At 35.1% G+C, this 15,833-nt stretch overlaps 1 protein-coding gene and 1 pseudogene across 2 annotated transcripts in view; one reads left to right on the forward strand and one right to left on the reverse strand.

Moving 5' to 3' along the window:
* Positions 1-15,833, forward strand: part of LOC147824140 (uncharacterized) — a 206,394-nt pseudogene that overhangs the window by 67,806 nt on the left and 122,755 nt on the right. The gene's annotated exons all lie outside the window — the stretch shown is intronic.
* Cpa6 (carboxypeptidase A6) overlaps positions 3,973-15,833 on the reverse strand; it is a 389,851-nt gene continuing 377,990 nt past the window's right edge. Inside the window, exon 11 of the mRNA XM_004842087.3 lies at positions 3,973-13,148. Within this exon, the coding sequence (XP_004842144.2) occupies positions 12,961-13,148 (188 nt within the window). The 3' untranslated portion in view covers positions 3,973-12,960. The remainder of the gene's footprint in view (positions 13,149-15,833) is intronic.

Raw genomic sequence — 15,833 nt, forward strand, 5'->3', positions numbered from 1 at the left:
GTATGCTGCATTCTGGCCAGATCAGCACACACTTAGGTATGGTGTAAGCATGCCAGAAAAAATTAGGACACAAGAGGAAAAGTTAAATTTGAATATCAGAGAAATAACAATTTTTAGTTTAAGTATGCATGGTATACTTATATATCTCTTGCATATGTAGGTATATATGTATAGGACATACTTCAAAAGACATAATTATACTAAAAACTTGTTTTAAAATCTTGTACTAAAAACCTGTTTAAAATTTAATTGAGTGTTCCCTATATTTTTATTTGCTATGTCTAGGAAGTATGGGATATATTAAAAGAGTAAGTCGACCCCCACCCTCCCGGCTGCCACTAAGTGGAAATGAGAAACACAAATAATCTTAGCCCATGGTTCTAACTTGTATCAGAATCATCTGCAGAGCTCGTTAAAACCCAGAGTATTAATGAGAGTTTCTGATTCAGTAGGGCTGGGGTGAGGCCCCTCAAATTTGAATTTATAACATTCTTAGGTATTGTTGATCCTGTTGATTCCTCAGATCAGATCTGAGAACTACTTATCTGATGTGATGCAATACAAATGTATGTGCAAGGATTGCTGGAATGCTATGTTAATGTATCCTGTTCATTGGAATTCTGCCTTGCACACAAACTATACATTGCTAACAAAAGACACCACATTGAAAGTAACATATATTGTAATGTAATATCAGTGTATCATGTATTATGCACAGTTGCTTGTGTTTCCAGACTATGGTCACTTTATGGGTAAGTTATTTGCATCTGGAGTGAATGGATTGCTTTTTAATGAGTGCAAAATTGAAATTCCTGTGAAAACTAGACTAGAATTAAAATTTTTTAAACCCATAAAATAGTAATAGCAGAGAAGCTTTGTTAAATTATATACCAAATAAATATTTAAGCTGAAACACTCAGGAATTTTATTTATATTTATATATTATTAACAATCATCACCATTTCCACAGCAAGGTTAGGTATACACACAGCCTTTATACAACCCCAGGAATTTTGGAGTACCCAGAATGGAATTTCTACACCAAGATTTTTCCAAGGATCTGGACTTGAAAAATACTGAAATATTCTAAATAACTTTGAAGCTGACATTTTTATATTTCTACTATAAAGATTATTGATTTTCTTTCTTTTCTATTTATTGGCCAACTGATTTGGATTCCCGTCCCCCCCCCCCACCTTGGCCAGGCATAATGCCCAAGGCTTTCCTCCCCCAGTGGCATGTCTGTTACATTCAGGAGAAGGCAATAATAATTAATATATTACTCCACAACATAGTTATGTACAGAATGCTTTTCTTTGAGATCATCACAGCAGAGTTCTTGCTCAACAGACCTGTATCATCATAGCCATCATTATCATTATTTATCGAAGGGTCTAGACTGGATGTGGTTCCTACAGTTAGAGAAGGAGTTGCAAATCTGTGTAGGAGCTGCATGGCTTCTGGAACATACTGTGAATTTTGTTGTCTTGAAGGTCTGTGTAGGAGGAATCTACCACCATAACAAACTTTACCATAGTCCTTTGTTGGGTAGAGCAGGCTAGGTAGCACCCTCTGGACAACCATGGACCCTCAGGTGGATCTTGTGGCCCACCATGGCCTTTCTTATGGTGGTGATCCTCTCATCCACCATGCCCAGAGACATGGAACAGAAATTCAGCTCATTCTCCATTAGGGTGCTGTAGAGATAAAGAGAATTATTCTCCTTGGCAATTACCCTGATGTACATTACCATTTTGGGAGGCCCAGCACCAGCGTTACTGAACAAGTTCTAGTTAGCCCATCATGAAGTTGCCAATCACTGAAATGATGAGTCTTGTAAAAGAGTTTATTCACAAGGTAGCCAAACCAAGGAGGTAGGAGTCCCAAATCTCAAATCTGCCCCTGTGAGGAAAGAAGGTAAGGGTATTTGTGGGGTAGTATGAGGCATGGGAAAAGGTGATTGGTGGTAAGGAATAATGAAGTAATTGAGGGCCCATGGATGTGTAACTAAACTTCAGTGGCTCTTTATAGGACACATTTTGAGAAAATGGTGATAATGTGCTGGAAGGGTACAGTTTTTGGCCCTGTGATGTCAAATTGTTAACTACTGGTCACTTGTGCAGGTCCAAGTACAGGGTCAATGGTTTAAAACTGCTTTAAGGAAACCTCAAGTTCCTGGGAAACAATGCAGGTAACATTGTGAACAATATGTCAGAGGCGTTATTTATAGCAAAACTATAATAAAATTATACTGCTTAGCTAGGTACAAAACTCTAAAATTGATGATAAAAGCAAGTAACTAAAAACAAGTGAAGCCAGAGGATGCCTCCTGGATTTCTGCTTTTGAGGGAAGGAGATACAGAAAAGAAAATATGTAGGGGAAAATGAAAGAAGGGTACTAGAAAAATTTTTACTAGAAATTTTTGCTGAGTGTCTGAGTCCTTTGGCCACTGTTTGGAAACTATTGATCTATCACAAATACAAGGGCAGGGGATTTAGCTCAGTGGTTTCACTGCCTGCCTCGCAAGTGCAAGGTCCCAAGTTCAATCCCTGGTACCAAAACACAATCAATCAATCAAACAAACAAAAACAAATACAAGTAAAATTGAATGACTTTACAATAATACGGCTATGTTTTGCTTTAAAATACTGTCATAAGAAAAAAAGGTGGAGGAAGAAACATGAAATAAGTTTGGTAAAATAAAATGTTAATAATTATTGAAACTGGGTGATAGAGTTTATTATACTATATTACCTTTGTGTGTTTGAAAATTTCAATAGTAAGATATTTTAAAAATATAAGGATTTGGCTTGTATTCTCAGCTTTACCCCCAATGATACAAAAACATATTCAAATCACTTAACTATTCTGTGCTTCAGTTTTTATTTGTGATTATATAGCAATTAGGCAATCAGCAAGTAATTATTGAGCAAGGCTTACTGTGTAAGTAGCATTGTGAAGTTACTATCTTAATACCCAGGGATATTGTCAGATTACTGAAAGTATAATGTACTTTAAAAAATTTAAATCACTTTTGAAGTATTATTATCACAAGATCCATTGTTGACATTCTTTGAGTACAAATGCGTGGAACATAGATCTTCAATTAATGAAAGTTCCCAGAGACTTCTTTTTTTTTATGTTTAAGAATAGTTATTTAGGTTAGGTATCTACTGAGACAGCAGCTGCTCACTCTCCTACATTGAGAGCAGGACAAAAAAGAAAAGTAGTATGTTACACATCTTGGCTGCTTCTTTTATGCTTCTGAGGAAAAAGCAAAGCAATTTTTAAGATTTTTAAATACAATTTATATTTACTACATGGTAATATTTAATTTGGACTCTCTTGTGGTCAATTCTCCAAAAGGCAGAAAAACTACAAGGAAATATTTAAACAGTGAAAATATGCCAGCTTGTGTGTGTATTTCTGTGTGTTCACAAACATAAAACAGTTTTAAAATTTTGGAATAATCCAGGGTATGACTGTGTGGCTCACTGCCAGAATAGGAAAGATGACATTCCCTCTCTTATTTGTAGACTTGAAGCCGTGGAATGGTTGAGGCCCAGAAATGAAATGATCTGTAATCTGAAGAATGGAGTGTTTGGTCATATGCCCAGCCATTAGAGGAGTGGAAAACTGCACATCTCTGACTGGAGCTGAAGAAGTAGGAAAAACAAAATGACTGTTAGCCAAGATGTGAGTGTGCCTTACACACCAGTGCAGTAGTGGTAGATATGCTAAAGTGTGTGGTGTACTTACCTCGTGAATACCACTAGAAATTCTTTTCTATGGTTACACAATTATTACCTGCTAGAAAGTGCATTCTGTGTAGAAGTTAAAGTTCTTTTATACTATAGTATCTCTGAGATACCTGTACTCCTATCCAACTGACAGCTAAATGACAGCGCTTATTTCTGGAGCACACTTGAGAACCATCTGAAAAGAGAAGTAGGATACAGGGGCTTATTTGGGGATGGGGATGGGAATGGTGATGGTGATGGTTTCCTGGACTGTGACAGGCAGTAGAGCATACTGGTTACTGAGAAGACAGTGGTAAGAACTTCACTCTCTTCATGATTTTGCTTGTGAACTACCTTGACAGAAGACAGTATCACAGACTAATTGTTCAATAAACATTTATTGAATAAATGAACACATTCTCTTGAGACATAATTTTTTCCTCTAGCAGGTTTTCATGTACAAAGAGTGGTAAGTATATCCAGTAATTATTTTAATCTATTTAGTTTAGGTTTTTAAGAGTAAAATACTTCTTAGCCCAGAGGGCCAATGAGGAATATGTCCTCCCATTAGAGCCTATATTGAAATAATTTTCTCCTCCTTGTAAAGAAGATATTTACTGGACCATTTTTTCAAGTTGATGTGCTTTGTCAATAGTTGTCAATAGAATAAAAAATAAATTTCCTAAACAAGGTATCTAGTAGCTCGAGTGTGAAAAAAGTTGTTCATAATAAGATCTTAATTTTTATACATAATTAATGAGGATCTTAGCACACTTTGGAGTCCTACATGCCTCACTTATCTGTATGTCAAATTCTTTTGCTTTGTTTGGGAAGTTTTCTGTCACTAATTCTGTGAATAGTTTTTTTTATGTCATTTGTACTTTGTCCTGCTTTTTCATGGACTCCTATCAGTCTTATATTATTCTTCTTTGTGTCGTCTAGGAGCTGTTGGATTGCTTTCTCATGGTCCCTTACTATTTTTAAGAGATCTCTCTTTTCATGGTCACTGATTGCCATCCTGTCTTCTATATCTGATATCCTATCGTCAGATTGGCTCAGTCTGCTGTGTATACTTTCGATAGAGTTTTTAATCTCCTGGATATCTGTTTGAATCTGTTTCATGGATTCCATTTCTTTCCTATGTTGGGCATTCATGGCTTCCATCATGGTTCTGGACTCATCTATTTTTTTTGTTTCTGTTCTAGAGTCTCTAATCATGTCTTTCATTCTGTTCACCATCTCTGTATTTATCTGGGAGATTATTTCTGCTTTGAATTTTTCTAGAGCCTCATTCATCTGTTTTGTTACTTCCTGTGCTATCAGTTCAGGTGTCCAGGTGGTTGATTATCAGACTTTTACACCTCGTTTCCCCCAGAATTTGCTTTTGGTGAGCTGGAAGTCTGGGATTGCCTAGCACACTTTGATTAGATTACTCCAACCCCCAGGAAAAAGTCTTGCCTGCATCCTTTACCTTGTATTCTTACATATTCATAAAATTTAGAAAACCTTGCTTGGTATGAATGATGCAGGGCTCAGCCTTTGCTGCTGTTCTTTATGTATTACCTTCAACAATCTTCACAATACTCCTGTAATATGGCCCTTGTTATGTGCATTTCACAAATAAAAACCAAAGGAGGCCCCTCTGGAGACCCAAGACTGCCAGCCAGAGCTATTTCTTTTATTAATATAAAGCCATATATATATTTCTTATCTCATTCTGCCCTTTGTTTACAAGAGCAAATTACACTTAGGATTTTGAAGAACACTTTATTCCATGGTCTACTCTTGTCTTCTCTAATATCTTTTGGAAACAAAACCTTATTTTTTATCCCTAAAAAAAGCTACAGGTTAGAACCTATAAGTAATGTTATCCAGCAAATAATCCCTCAGCTAGATAGAAAATTAGATTAAGCATGAGAAACTGAGCCGTTATTTTCATATTCAACCCAATAAAGGTTTTCATAAAATGTATTGTGTGGTACCAGAAGTTGATGCTGGCTAATTAAGTGGATGAGGAGGTTATGTGGATATTTGTGAGAAAACCAGCTCAAGGGTTAGGAGTTTAGAAATGAAGTCCAAATATGGGTTATAAAACTAGCTCAAGGCATTTAACTATGCCCTCTACTACTATCTTATAAACACTAAGGCACAAAGCTACTGCCCCAGCCCACTACTGCACTTTCTGCAGCAGGAACATTTTTGCTACCACATGGATTCTATGTGGTGCCTTCTTCCTTCATGTTGCTTTCTTCCCCTCTCCTCCTCTTCCTTTTCTAAATCTATGTTGATTTTTAAAAATTGTGATAAGAACATTTAACATGAGATCTCTTCTCAGACATTTTTAAATGTACAGCACTGGGAGTATAGTTCAGTGGTAGGGTGCTTGTTGAACCTTAGTATGCCTAAGGACTTGGGTACAAAAAGTGGTGAGGAAGAAGGGGAAAAAAGCATTTTAAGTTTACAATTCAATGTTGTTAACATAGGCTTGGTATTATATAGCAGACCTCTACAACTTATTCATCTTGAATAACTGAAACTTTATGCCAATTGAGTAGCAACTCTCCCTTCTGAACTGATTCTTATGGAGAGCTTAAGCCACATGCCTGTATCCTACAAAAGAGAATGGAGAGCCACATTTTTGAGTTCTCCTTTGCAATGCAGGATTCTGATGGCTTCTTAGTTTTAGACATGGCAAGGATATTCAACAGACACATAGAAATTATGGGAAAGGTCCACTGGGAATTTTAATGTTAACAAAATTAGAATCCAAATAAATAATCCTGCCAAAATGATGCATTTAAAATAATATGGCCCAAGAATTTCAATCTTTCAATTCTTTATTAGGGCATGACAAAAAGAACATATGATCTTCAGCAATGTTTCTTAAAATTCATTAAAAAAATTCTTTTATCTAGTGTCCTACCAAGTGCACCTGTTCATGCCTCTACTCCTCACCATTCTTAGGAAAGCTCCGGTTCTCATCTGAAGACCCTCTTGTTGCCGACCTACATTTCTCACTTCTCCAATCCACTCTTTATTACTCAACTCAATGACTGGGCAAGTGAAGCAGAACCTACCTTTTTGGGAGACAGAAGAAAGACAAAAAAGACAGGCAAAACTAAAATTCTCTTTAGTCCTAAAAGGCAAAGAAAGACTCTGGTCTACTAAAAATTTGTATTCAGTTATAGGATGAATACTTTTGCCAGTTATACTTAAATACTACTTGAAATAATTAACTGGTCTTATAAAAACATGAAGATTGTTTTAAGATTTTTATTTGGAATGTTCAAAGAAGATCTTCTGCAAGAAAGCAGCTTGACTAAAGATAATACATAAATAAATAGGAATAGACTCCCAAATATTTAAAAGATGGAGGCTAGTATTTACAGTTCTGAGTCTACAGAGAGCATTAATTTGATTTCAAGTTCTCAGTGCAGAATTAATTCTTTGAGGGTAAATTCAATAAAGAATTATTACTATCATCATAAATAATTAGTTGATTCTTAGACACTTCTAGTTAGCTTAGTGCTGCCTCTTTAGGATAGCCTCACTTCTCTCTCATGATAGCTTGTGACAGGTTCAGTGACACTTACTTCAAATACTCATTATTTTATAAAATTCTGTTGACCCTAACGCAAAGCCATTAAACTATCTATTCATGTTTGTTGCTTCACCAAATTAAAACTTTACATAATATTTCAGACTGATATTGCTTGAAATAGGCAGCTGGATACAAACACATCCAGCAACACAATTTCTGCTTAGCAGACACAAGAGATCCCTTAAAATACTGAATGTATCTCTAAATTACTGAAGATTTTTTATCTAGGGCGGTAGGGATCCATGCCTCTAACAAAAATATAGCAGTCACAGAAATTCAATAACTGTCTTAGTCTGTTTTCTGTTGCTATAACTGAATGCTACAGACTAGGTGATTTAAAAAGAATAAAGATTCATTTAGCTTACAGTTTTGGAGGCTGAGAAGTCCCAAAGCATGGTGCCAGCATCTGATGAGGGCCTTCCTGCTGCATTAAAGCATGGTGGAGCATATCATGTGGTGAGACCACAAGCTTGACAGTTTTGATTCCTCTTCCTATAAAGCCACGAATGCCATCCTGATGGCCACTCCCTCATGAACTCATCTAATCCTAATTACTTCCCAAAGGCCCCATTTCCACTATTAATATGTGCATTTGGGGATTGAGTTTGCAACACATAAACTTTTGTGAAACATATTCAAATAATAGCACTAACTAATTCTAACAATTATCATTTGTTTGTTGCATGTGCACATGTGTCTGCCTGCTCATTTTCAAGGTGAGGTTGTTATCTTTTCAATTCTTCTTGACTGTGGAAGCATTTACTCTTGAGTTATTTTGAAACTTAGAACATATAGCTTCAGGGTTATGTGGCTAGGTCATGAAGCCAGTCTTTTAGTTTAACTCATAACTAAATTATAAGGCTAATTATAACATCCATAGATCACAGTGTCTTGAATTGTAATTGGATGTGCCTGCCTCACGTACCCTGAGCTGGTGAAACCAGGATGTATGCTCTGGGCAGACATCTCCACAGGGCATCCACTAGGAAAAGAGGATATAGTTATAGGAGTCATAACTGAAGAAACAGAATCTGGATGTTGAAAATGAGGAGTTAATTAAAATCTGCCTTTAGAGTTCTGCAGGCTACCTTATTTTTCATGTGCATTATTCAGATGTCTTAAGAGTTCTCAGTACAATGTATTCTGTGAAATACATTAGGTATTCAGTGTAGCTGTTTTCAGGTTTATTATGCAATATTCTGATTCATGAAAATATTCTTTTAAATACAATCACTCATGTAATTACTGTGCTTAATCTACAACATACTTTAATTAACATTTTGTAGAATTCTGGTTTAATCAATTAGATTTGATTTAGTATAATTTAGCTGTAAATATTTTTTATGATGCAGCAGCCTGAAATGGTTATCGAGAGCTAAGGTAATACACAACTCTCACTAAAACTAACAACTTCCAGTGCTGAGAAGAGCACATCATAATTTGAACTATACTTTTATTTAAAAAGAAACAATAGATCATTTTGTTTCTTTTAATTATCTATTTACAAAAATCTGACTGGGAATACTAGAACTCAAACAATATGTGATCTTATCTGGAAATAGGGTCATTAGAGCCATAATTAGGGTCATGTTCTGCTGGAGTAGGGTGGCTCCTAATCAGCATGTCTGGTATCCTTATAAGAAACCGGCCATGTGAAGACAGAGACGCAAAGAAGAATGCCATGTGTGGCCAGGCAAAGGTTAGAGTTATGCAACTGCAAGCTAAAGATCACTAACATAGGACTGGAAGCTAGGAAGAGACAAGGAAGGATATCCCTACAGTTTTAGAGGTAAAACTGGCCCTGTTGACACCTTGATTTTGGACTTCTGGACTCCAGAATCACAAGACAATAAACTTCTATTGTTTTAGAATATAATTTATTTTAGAATAGAATTAATTTAGGGTGCTTTATTACTTTAGCCCTAAAACACTCACTAAAACTGATTGAGAATTGAAACTCAATATAACCAGAATCTATAAAATTACTTTTATAATAGAAGAAAAAACATCTTGCTAAAATATTTTTTAAAATGCATGTGCTCCTTTCAGTTGAAGCAAATATTCATATATTCTTAAGCAAATATTGACATAAATATAACACTTCTGTTCCTCACACACAGCACCTAGCAGAGTGTCTTGAACATAAATCATCCCACCGTACATTTTGTGGCTTAGCTTAAAATGATTAAAAGTAAAAGTAGCCTATAAATATTAAAATTCCCACTTATAGAACTTGCGCCAAAAAATGTACACAGTGCTATTGAAATGTGAGAGTAATCATTGAAAAGAATTTGCATGAAGTTTAAGGCAAAATTTCATCTTGATATATGGATAATAAACCATATACTTCAAAAACTTCAGAGTTTTTATATTATTCAGATTCTATATTTTCTTTTGCCCTTATTTTGACTTTGAAAAAATATTCTTAGCAATTATACTATGTGACAGGCAAGGACAAATAAAATAATATAAATTTTAGTTCTTAGTACTAACTTGCTGACAGCTCTCATATAGAGTTTGGTAAAGATGAAATTTAATAATATAATAAAAAATGAATTTTTAGGGTTATCTATACATTCTTTGTTTTTTTCTCCAATACTCCAGAGTTTCTTATCATTTGGTTGTCACAAGGGATCTGGACACAGGGAGCTAACAAAGCAGGGAGTATGACAGGTCCCAAACAAAGGGAAAAGTTTCCTGGCACCAAAATGTCCATTAAAGTCAGATGAGACCAGCATCTAGTCAGGTTTTTTGAGAAGCAGCAGCTTTTCATTCTTGGAGATCTTTATAAGGTTTCATCCTCCTAATTGTTCTAGACATTTAGGCTTTTGCCTATTCTAGTAGAAATTAGTATAATGAAACCCCCTAATCCCCAATCACCTCTGGATGTTTACTGCTACATGGGATAACTAGAAGTTTAAATTTTCAGATATATAGTTCCTTATCAGGACCAGCACTGAAACTGTCTGAGAAACAGTCTATACTGCAAATATATCACTGGGACTACACAATAAAAAGATTCAGACTGACGAAACATATACAAAACTACTATTTCTTGATTGTTTATAATATTTTAGTTTTTGTGCTAGGCACTCCCACATAAACTTATTTAATATTTTTAAATTTTAATTTTGACATTTTTATAGAAACCATGTACATACATTTTATAAACATGAAAATATATCTGACATTGGCATGTATATTTCTTAATTAAAAAATAAAATCTGTTAAATAATATGACAAGGCTTATATCACAAACAATAGTCTCCTGTTCCATCCCTCCTTACTCCCAATTTATTTTCATTGGTTCAATAATTTTTTAACATTTTTAGTTCTTTCTGTTAGTATTTATTTTCTTGTTTCTTTCTTCTTTTTCTTTTCTTTTCTTTCTTTTTTTTTTTTTGGTACCTGGGATTGAACTCAGGAGCTTGCACTTTTGAGGCAGGTGTGGCACCATTGAGCTAAATCCCTGGTCTCATTACTTTCTTTTTTCTAAATAATGTGTGTATAGAGATATTTCTTGATTTTTGAGTCTTGTAGATTATTTATTGATTTTCTTCTGTGGAAGATGAGGACATAGCTTTCCTAATACTCCTCCCTTTCACATACATTTTACTTCTTCTTATTCTTCTGTTATATCTATAAATAACATTGTTTTGACTGTGTAAGTATTATTTATCCTTAAGTGACACAGCATACTAGGATTTCATTTCTTCTCTTATATAACTCATTGTTTTCACCAGCTAAAAATAAATTTTTGGTTTGCTTGGTTTTCTGTATTTTTTTAAATGAATTTATCCCTAAGTTCTAAATAGAAAAAAACCTCTGAACATATTTAAGTTTCCTATCCATTTCATATTTATCTTCACATTCATCTGAAGTCTCTTCTTTATTTCTCTTCTTGCTATTCTCTTTCTGCTATTTCAAGTAAGTTGTTCTGTAAGTCTGACACAAAGTTGTTATCTGGGCCTTTCCCTTCACCATTATCTCAAGATTCTTCTCCATGCTTGTTTCCTAGGTTGGACTCCTCAGGTTCTTAGATCCTAAAATTTTCTCTTGGTTTACTCTCATTTTGTAGAGCACATCGTCCAGGAGTTTCTTGAGAGAAGCTTTTCTGAAAATGTTTATATCCTAGCCTCATATTTCATGGATAATTTTGCTGCATGTAGATTTTTCCCCTCAAAACTCTGAGGCATTTCTCCATTTTCTTCAAGGGTTAGCTGTGCTGTTGAGAAGTTTCCCACCAGTCATGTCCTCATTCCTTTGTCCAGGGTCCTTTTTTCCCCTCTGGAAGTTTTTAGGCTTATCTCTTTATCTTGGTGTTTATGATATGTACTGGTCAGGCAAATCTCCTAAGAGGATTTTATTTGCTTCTACCAAATGCTTAGGGGTATTACCAGTTTGGGATTAATCTGAATTAAATTCTTGGCTAGAGGTTTATCAGACCATTTAAGTAGTCTGAATTTGGGCCATAAGCCTGTGTGAGGACTAACTAGAATTTGGTTCCAAATCCTCAGTGACAATTTCCCTCTGTTCCACTCTCTTGCCCAAACTCGAAATTGTCAGTTTTCCTAGTGGTCCACTAGAAGTGGTATGGAGATGTATTTTTAATTAACCCTTATACTGCACGAACAGCCCTCAGGAATCCTAGAGCTCATTGGCGTGTGTATTTTCTAATTAACATATTTCACTTTCTTCTCTAGCCCTATTCCTCAAAATGCTTTGAAAAAAAGTCTGTACTCAGCTGCTCTACAAATGCTTCAGGATTAATAGTGAACCACTTATTTTTCTAGGTTCTTGTTTTCACTCAATTCCTGGTCTGAGATCTTACTTTCTTGTTTGATGATTTAAAATGATTGAAAGAATTATATTTTGTCTAGAAGTTTTAATTATTTCCAGTGGTACAGATATCTGCCCTGTCATCTTCCTGGAAATGGAAGTCTAGTAAAAGTAAACTTTCTAAGCCTTGGTTCCCTCATTTGAAATATGTATTGTGTGGAATAAGTGAGATTATTAGTGTAAGGCTCCTAACTCTGTATCTGGCACCTCAATATTTACCTTTTAAAAAAGAAGTGGGGTTCTTGGATTCTAAACATAAATTGCTCTATTTTGCTATATTTTTATAGGTATATGGTACCACTAATACTAGGGGTTGAAGATGTGAACAATCTGAGGTCTTGAAAAAAATGTATGTTTATTATAATAAGAAGTATAGTTGGTGCTTTCCATTTCAAAAATTTCCATTTACAATGAGAATCAAACAAACATTACAAGTAGCCTAGATTTTAATTGAAGGCATGCGGTTTACTGAAGGTAAATCCTCAACTAATTTGTACTTTTCTTGAGACAAAGGAATTTGAAAACATCCCTTCCCCTGTAATCAATCAAGACTCTAAAGGGATATAAAATGCATGCTTTTTCTTATAACAAACTTAGGCTGCACCCTAAGTTTTACTGTTTTTTTCTTGTTGGAAAGTGTCAAATTGCATGAGATGATCTTTTAAAACTTTATAGATATGTTTACTCTAAGTAGCTACCCTTCTCTTTAAAACCAATTTCCACCCGGCGTTGAACAGCCTTTGGTCAGAATCAGCTGTCTCTCTGGGGGCTGACCTGACTCAGGGGCACTTCTTTAGCAGGTGCATTGTGATATTCTTCACAGCCAGCATGGTCTCTGTACAGGTGGGCCTGATGAGCATCTCCGGGAGTAAAAATCCAAAATGCCCAGTGTCACGTAGTTCAAAAGCAAATGCATAGGGTATTCCATTTTTGTAAGCCCAATCCATTGAGCTACCGGAGCTTACATCTAAAAGTAAAAAATAAACAAATAAATAAAATTAGAATTAGCCTCACTGAAGAGTTTGCATAACTTTCAAAATATGTATGTACAGTGCTTGCTTACTAAGTTATACAAAATCCTTCCAGTGAAATAATATTTCAGTAAGAATAATGCAGTTCTTTGGCATCTGGTTCATGGAACTTATAAATCATACCTGCTACCATCTTTGAAGAGCTAGTCTATATATTAGAGCTTTGCCAGTATGATGACATTAAAATTTCTTAACCTCAGGTCCAGTAATATTTAATCTTCACATTTACTTTATTTACCAATAAACAGCTTACACCAGGGACTTTTTAAAATATTCTTTTAGTTCTTATCATTCAGTTTTTCTCTACTTCAAAGGTCTAGATATTGAAATTTTGTTCCCAGAAAATCATCTCTTTTTTTTTCTATCTTCTCCATTTTTCCACTCCTTCCTTTACTGTTCTTTGCTTTTACTTAAGCTGTAGTTTCCAGATTCCTTCTTGCCTCTTGTGGTCTTATTTGATTCTCCATTTGGCCATGGTCAATTATTTCTTTAAATTTCTCACCAGACTCCCAAAATATCTTCTCCCTAACCTTCTTCTCTGCCTTTGTATTGCTCTTCTTCAATTCCAGTTAGAGAAAGTCCTTGCTGAATAGATATCCAGTAAATCCACGCTGCTTAATCACTGAAGTTGTTTTCTGCTCCCAATGCTGCTTTATGCTCCTTTTCATAATCGTGCACTTACTGAACCTTTCACATTCTCATCTTGTTCTGTCCCTCACCTTACCACTGTCTCCCATACTCTTAACCTATCACCTCCTTTACTGACAACAGAGCAACCTGAATTTTCTCCTTCTAGTTCAGACATGCTGCTTGTGTGTTCTTGTATCACCTCTTGGTTCCATTTGTTACTGCTTTCTCTGTAATAGGCAGGTCCCTTTTCCAGGACCTTGTTTCCTTTATGAATCCTCTCTCTTTCATTTGCATCCACCAAAATGCTCCAGGACCACTTCTTCCCTATGATCCTGCCATATACCTTTGGTTCCAATTTCTTTTGCTTACTTCTTGATAATTCAGAAGAGAATCTCTATATATTTTTGGTATGATCTTAAACAATTTTCAGTCTGGTTTTTGCCTCTACATTTCTATTAAACTTTGTTCTTAAAGGTTACCAATGACCAAAGGCCTAATCTCATTTTTTGGCTTTTGTTTATTTGTGTGTTTGTTTGTTTTTTTCTCCTCAGGGCCTACTTTCAGCCTCTGTATAGCACTTAACATAGATGACAATCCATTCTGGCAACTCTTTCTTGGCTCCTGTGACTTCAAATGGTCCGGCTTTTTAGCATAGAACTTTCAAGCATAGACACTAACTGTAGACTGCTACCAGCCTTGTATACAATCTCACCAACTACTGCAGAACTTCTCTGTGCCTCAGTCTCCTTTTTTTTTTTTTTTGGTACCGGGGATTGAACTCTGGTCCTTGTGCTTGTGCAGCAGGTGGCGAAACCACTGAGCTAAATCCCCCACCCAGTCTCCCTTTTTGTATGAGACGGCTATCCTAATACTTGTTGAAAATTAAATGAAATGATAAATCATTTTATTGGGATATATTTTCTATTTTTTACTTGATATCATTCTAATTCCAAATACCTAGTATGTAGTTTTTACTATAACAGGCTCTGTTTAAATGAATAGATGTTTCATAGAAAAATCATGGTATACTTTTTCCTGAAATTTGTATTATCCAGTTTGATTCACTATTATTAAATTTCTAGAGCATGTTTATTTACTCACAAAAAATTACTTCTTATACTATTTTTCTAGGACAAGTTAGGATGGAATCATTATGTGAAGATGACAAATAAATTACTCTGTGCTTTCTCAGATTCCTTATGCTTCAATTAAGGACAGAAATAGGTTGTGGCTTCACTGTCAGTCTGGTTAGAGTACACTGGAATTACAAATAGTAGTCATAGTAGCCAGAGTCTGAAATAATGTGTGCCCACAGTTACATCATGGTGATATGACAGCTTCATTTCTATGGTAACAGATTGTTCTTGTAAATATACTATGACTGTGCCTTTATACCAAGCTGAAAAGGTGAACTCTAAGATTTTTTAAAATTAGTGTAAACATTGTGAATATATAATTATATTGGTAATAGTTGCTAATATAAGTTTTTAAAAATACAATTTTTCTCCTTTCAGGATAACTATTGAAAAACAATTCTATAAAGGTCAGTATGAGACTAATGACCATGGATTTAGAAAAAAGCACCTATTGATGATTTTGTTAGTTTCATTATTAGGATAAACTTATCTGACAAAAAATGTTAATTGACAAACCAAGCTTTGGTTCTGAAGGCTGAAGAAAGTGAGGGATAAGATACAGGTAGATAAAAGAAATCAAGGAAAAATCTGCTGTTATTGAGAAACATAATCAGATGCTATTACCTATACATACACATACAGCCTATGTGCTTACCATCATATTCATACAGAGAACTTCAGATATACAAGACTTCTCACTAAGTTTTGCCAGTTATCCAGTCAATAAATTTTAGAATTTGAAAGGCCATGAGAAATGATGTAATCCAATTCTTCATGTTACAGTTATGGGAACTGAAGCTCAGAATTAATATGTTAGCCAGGAGGACACACCTGGCAGATTTTAGACTAGAATAC

This window comes from Heterocephalus glaber, unplaced genomic scaffold (genome assembly GCF_053883595.1).
Source record: "Heterocephalus glaber isolate CG9 unplaced genomic scaffold, H.glaber_assembly_v1.0 deba00001553, whole genome shotgun sequence".
Taxonomy (NCBI): domain Eukaryota; kingdom Metazoa; phylum Chordata; class Mammalia; order Rodentia; family Bathyergidae; genus Heterocephalus; species Heterocephalus glaber.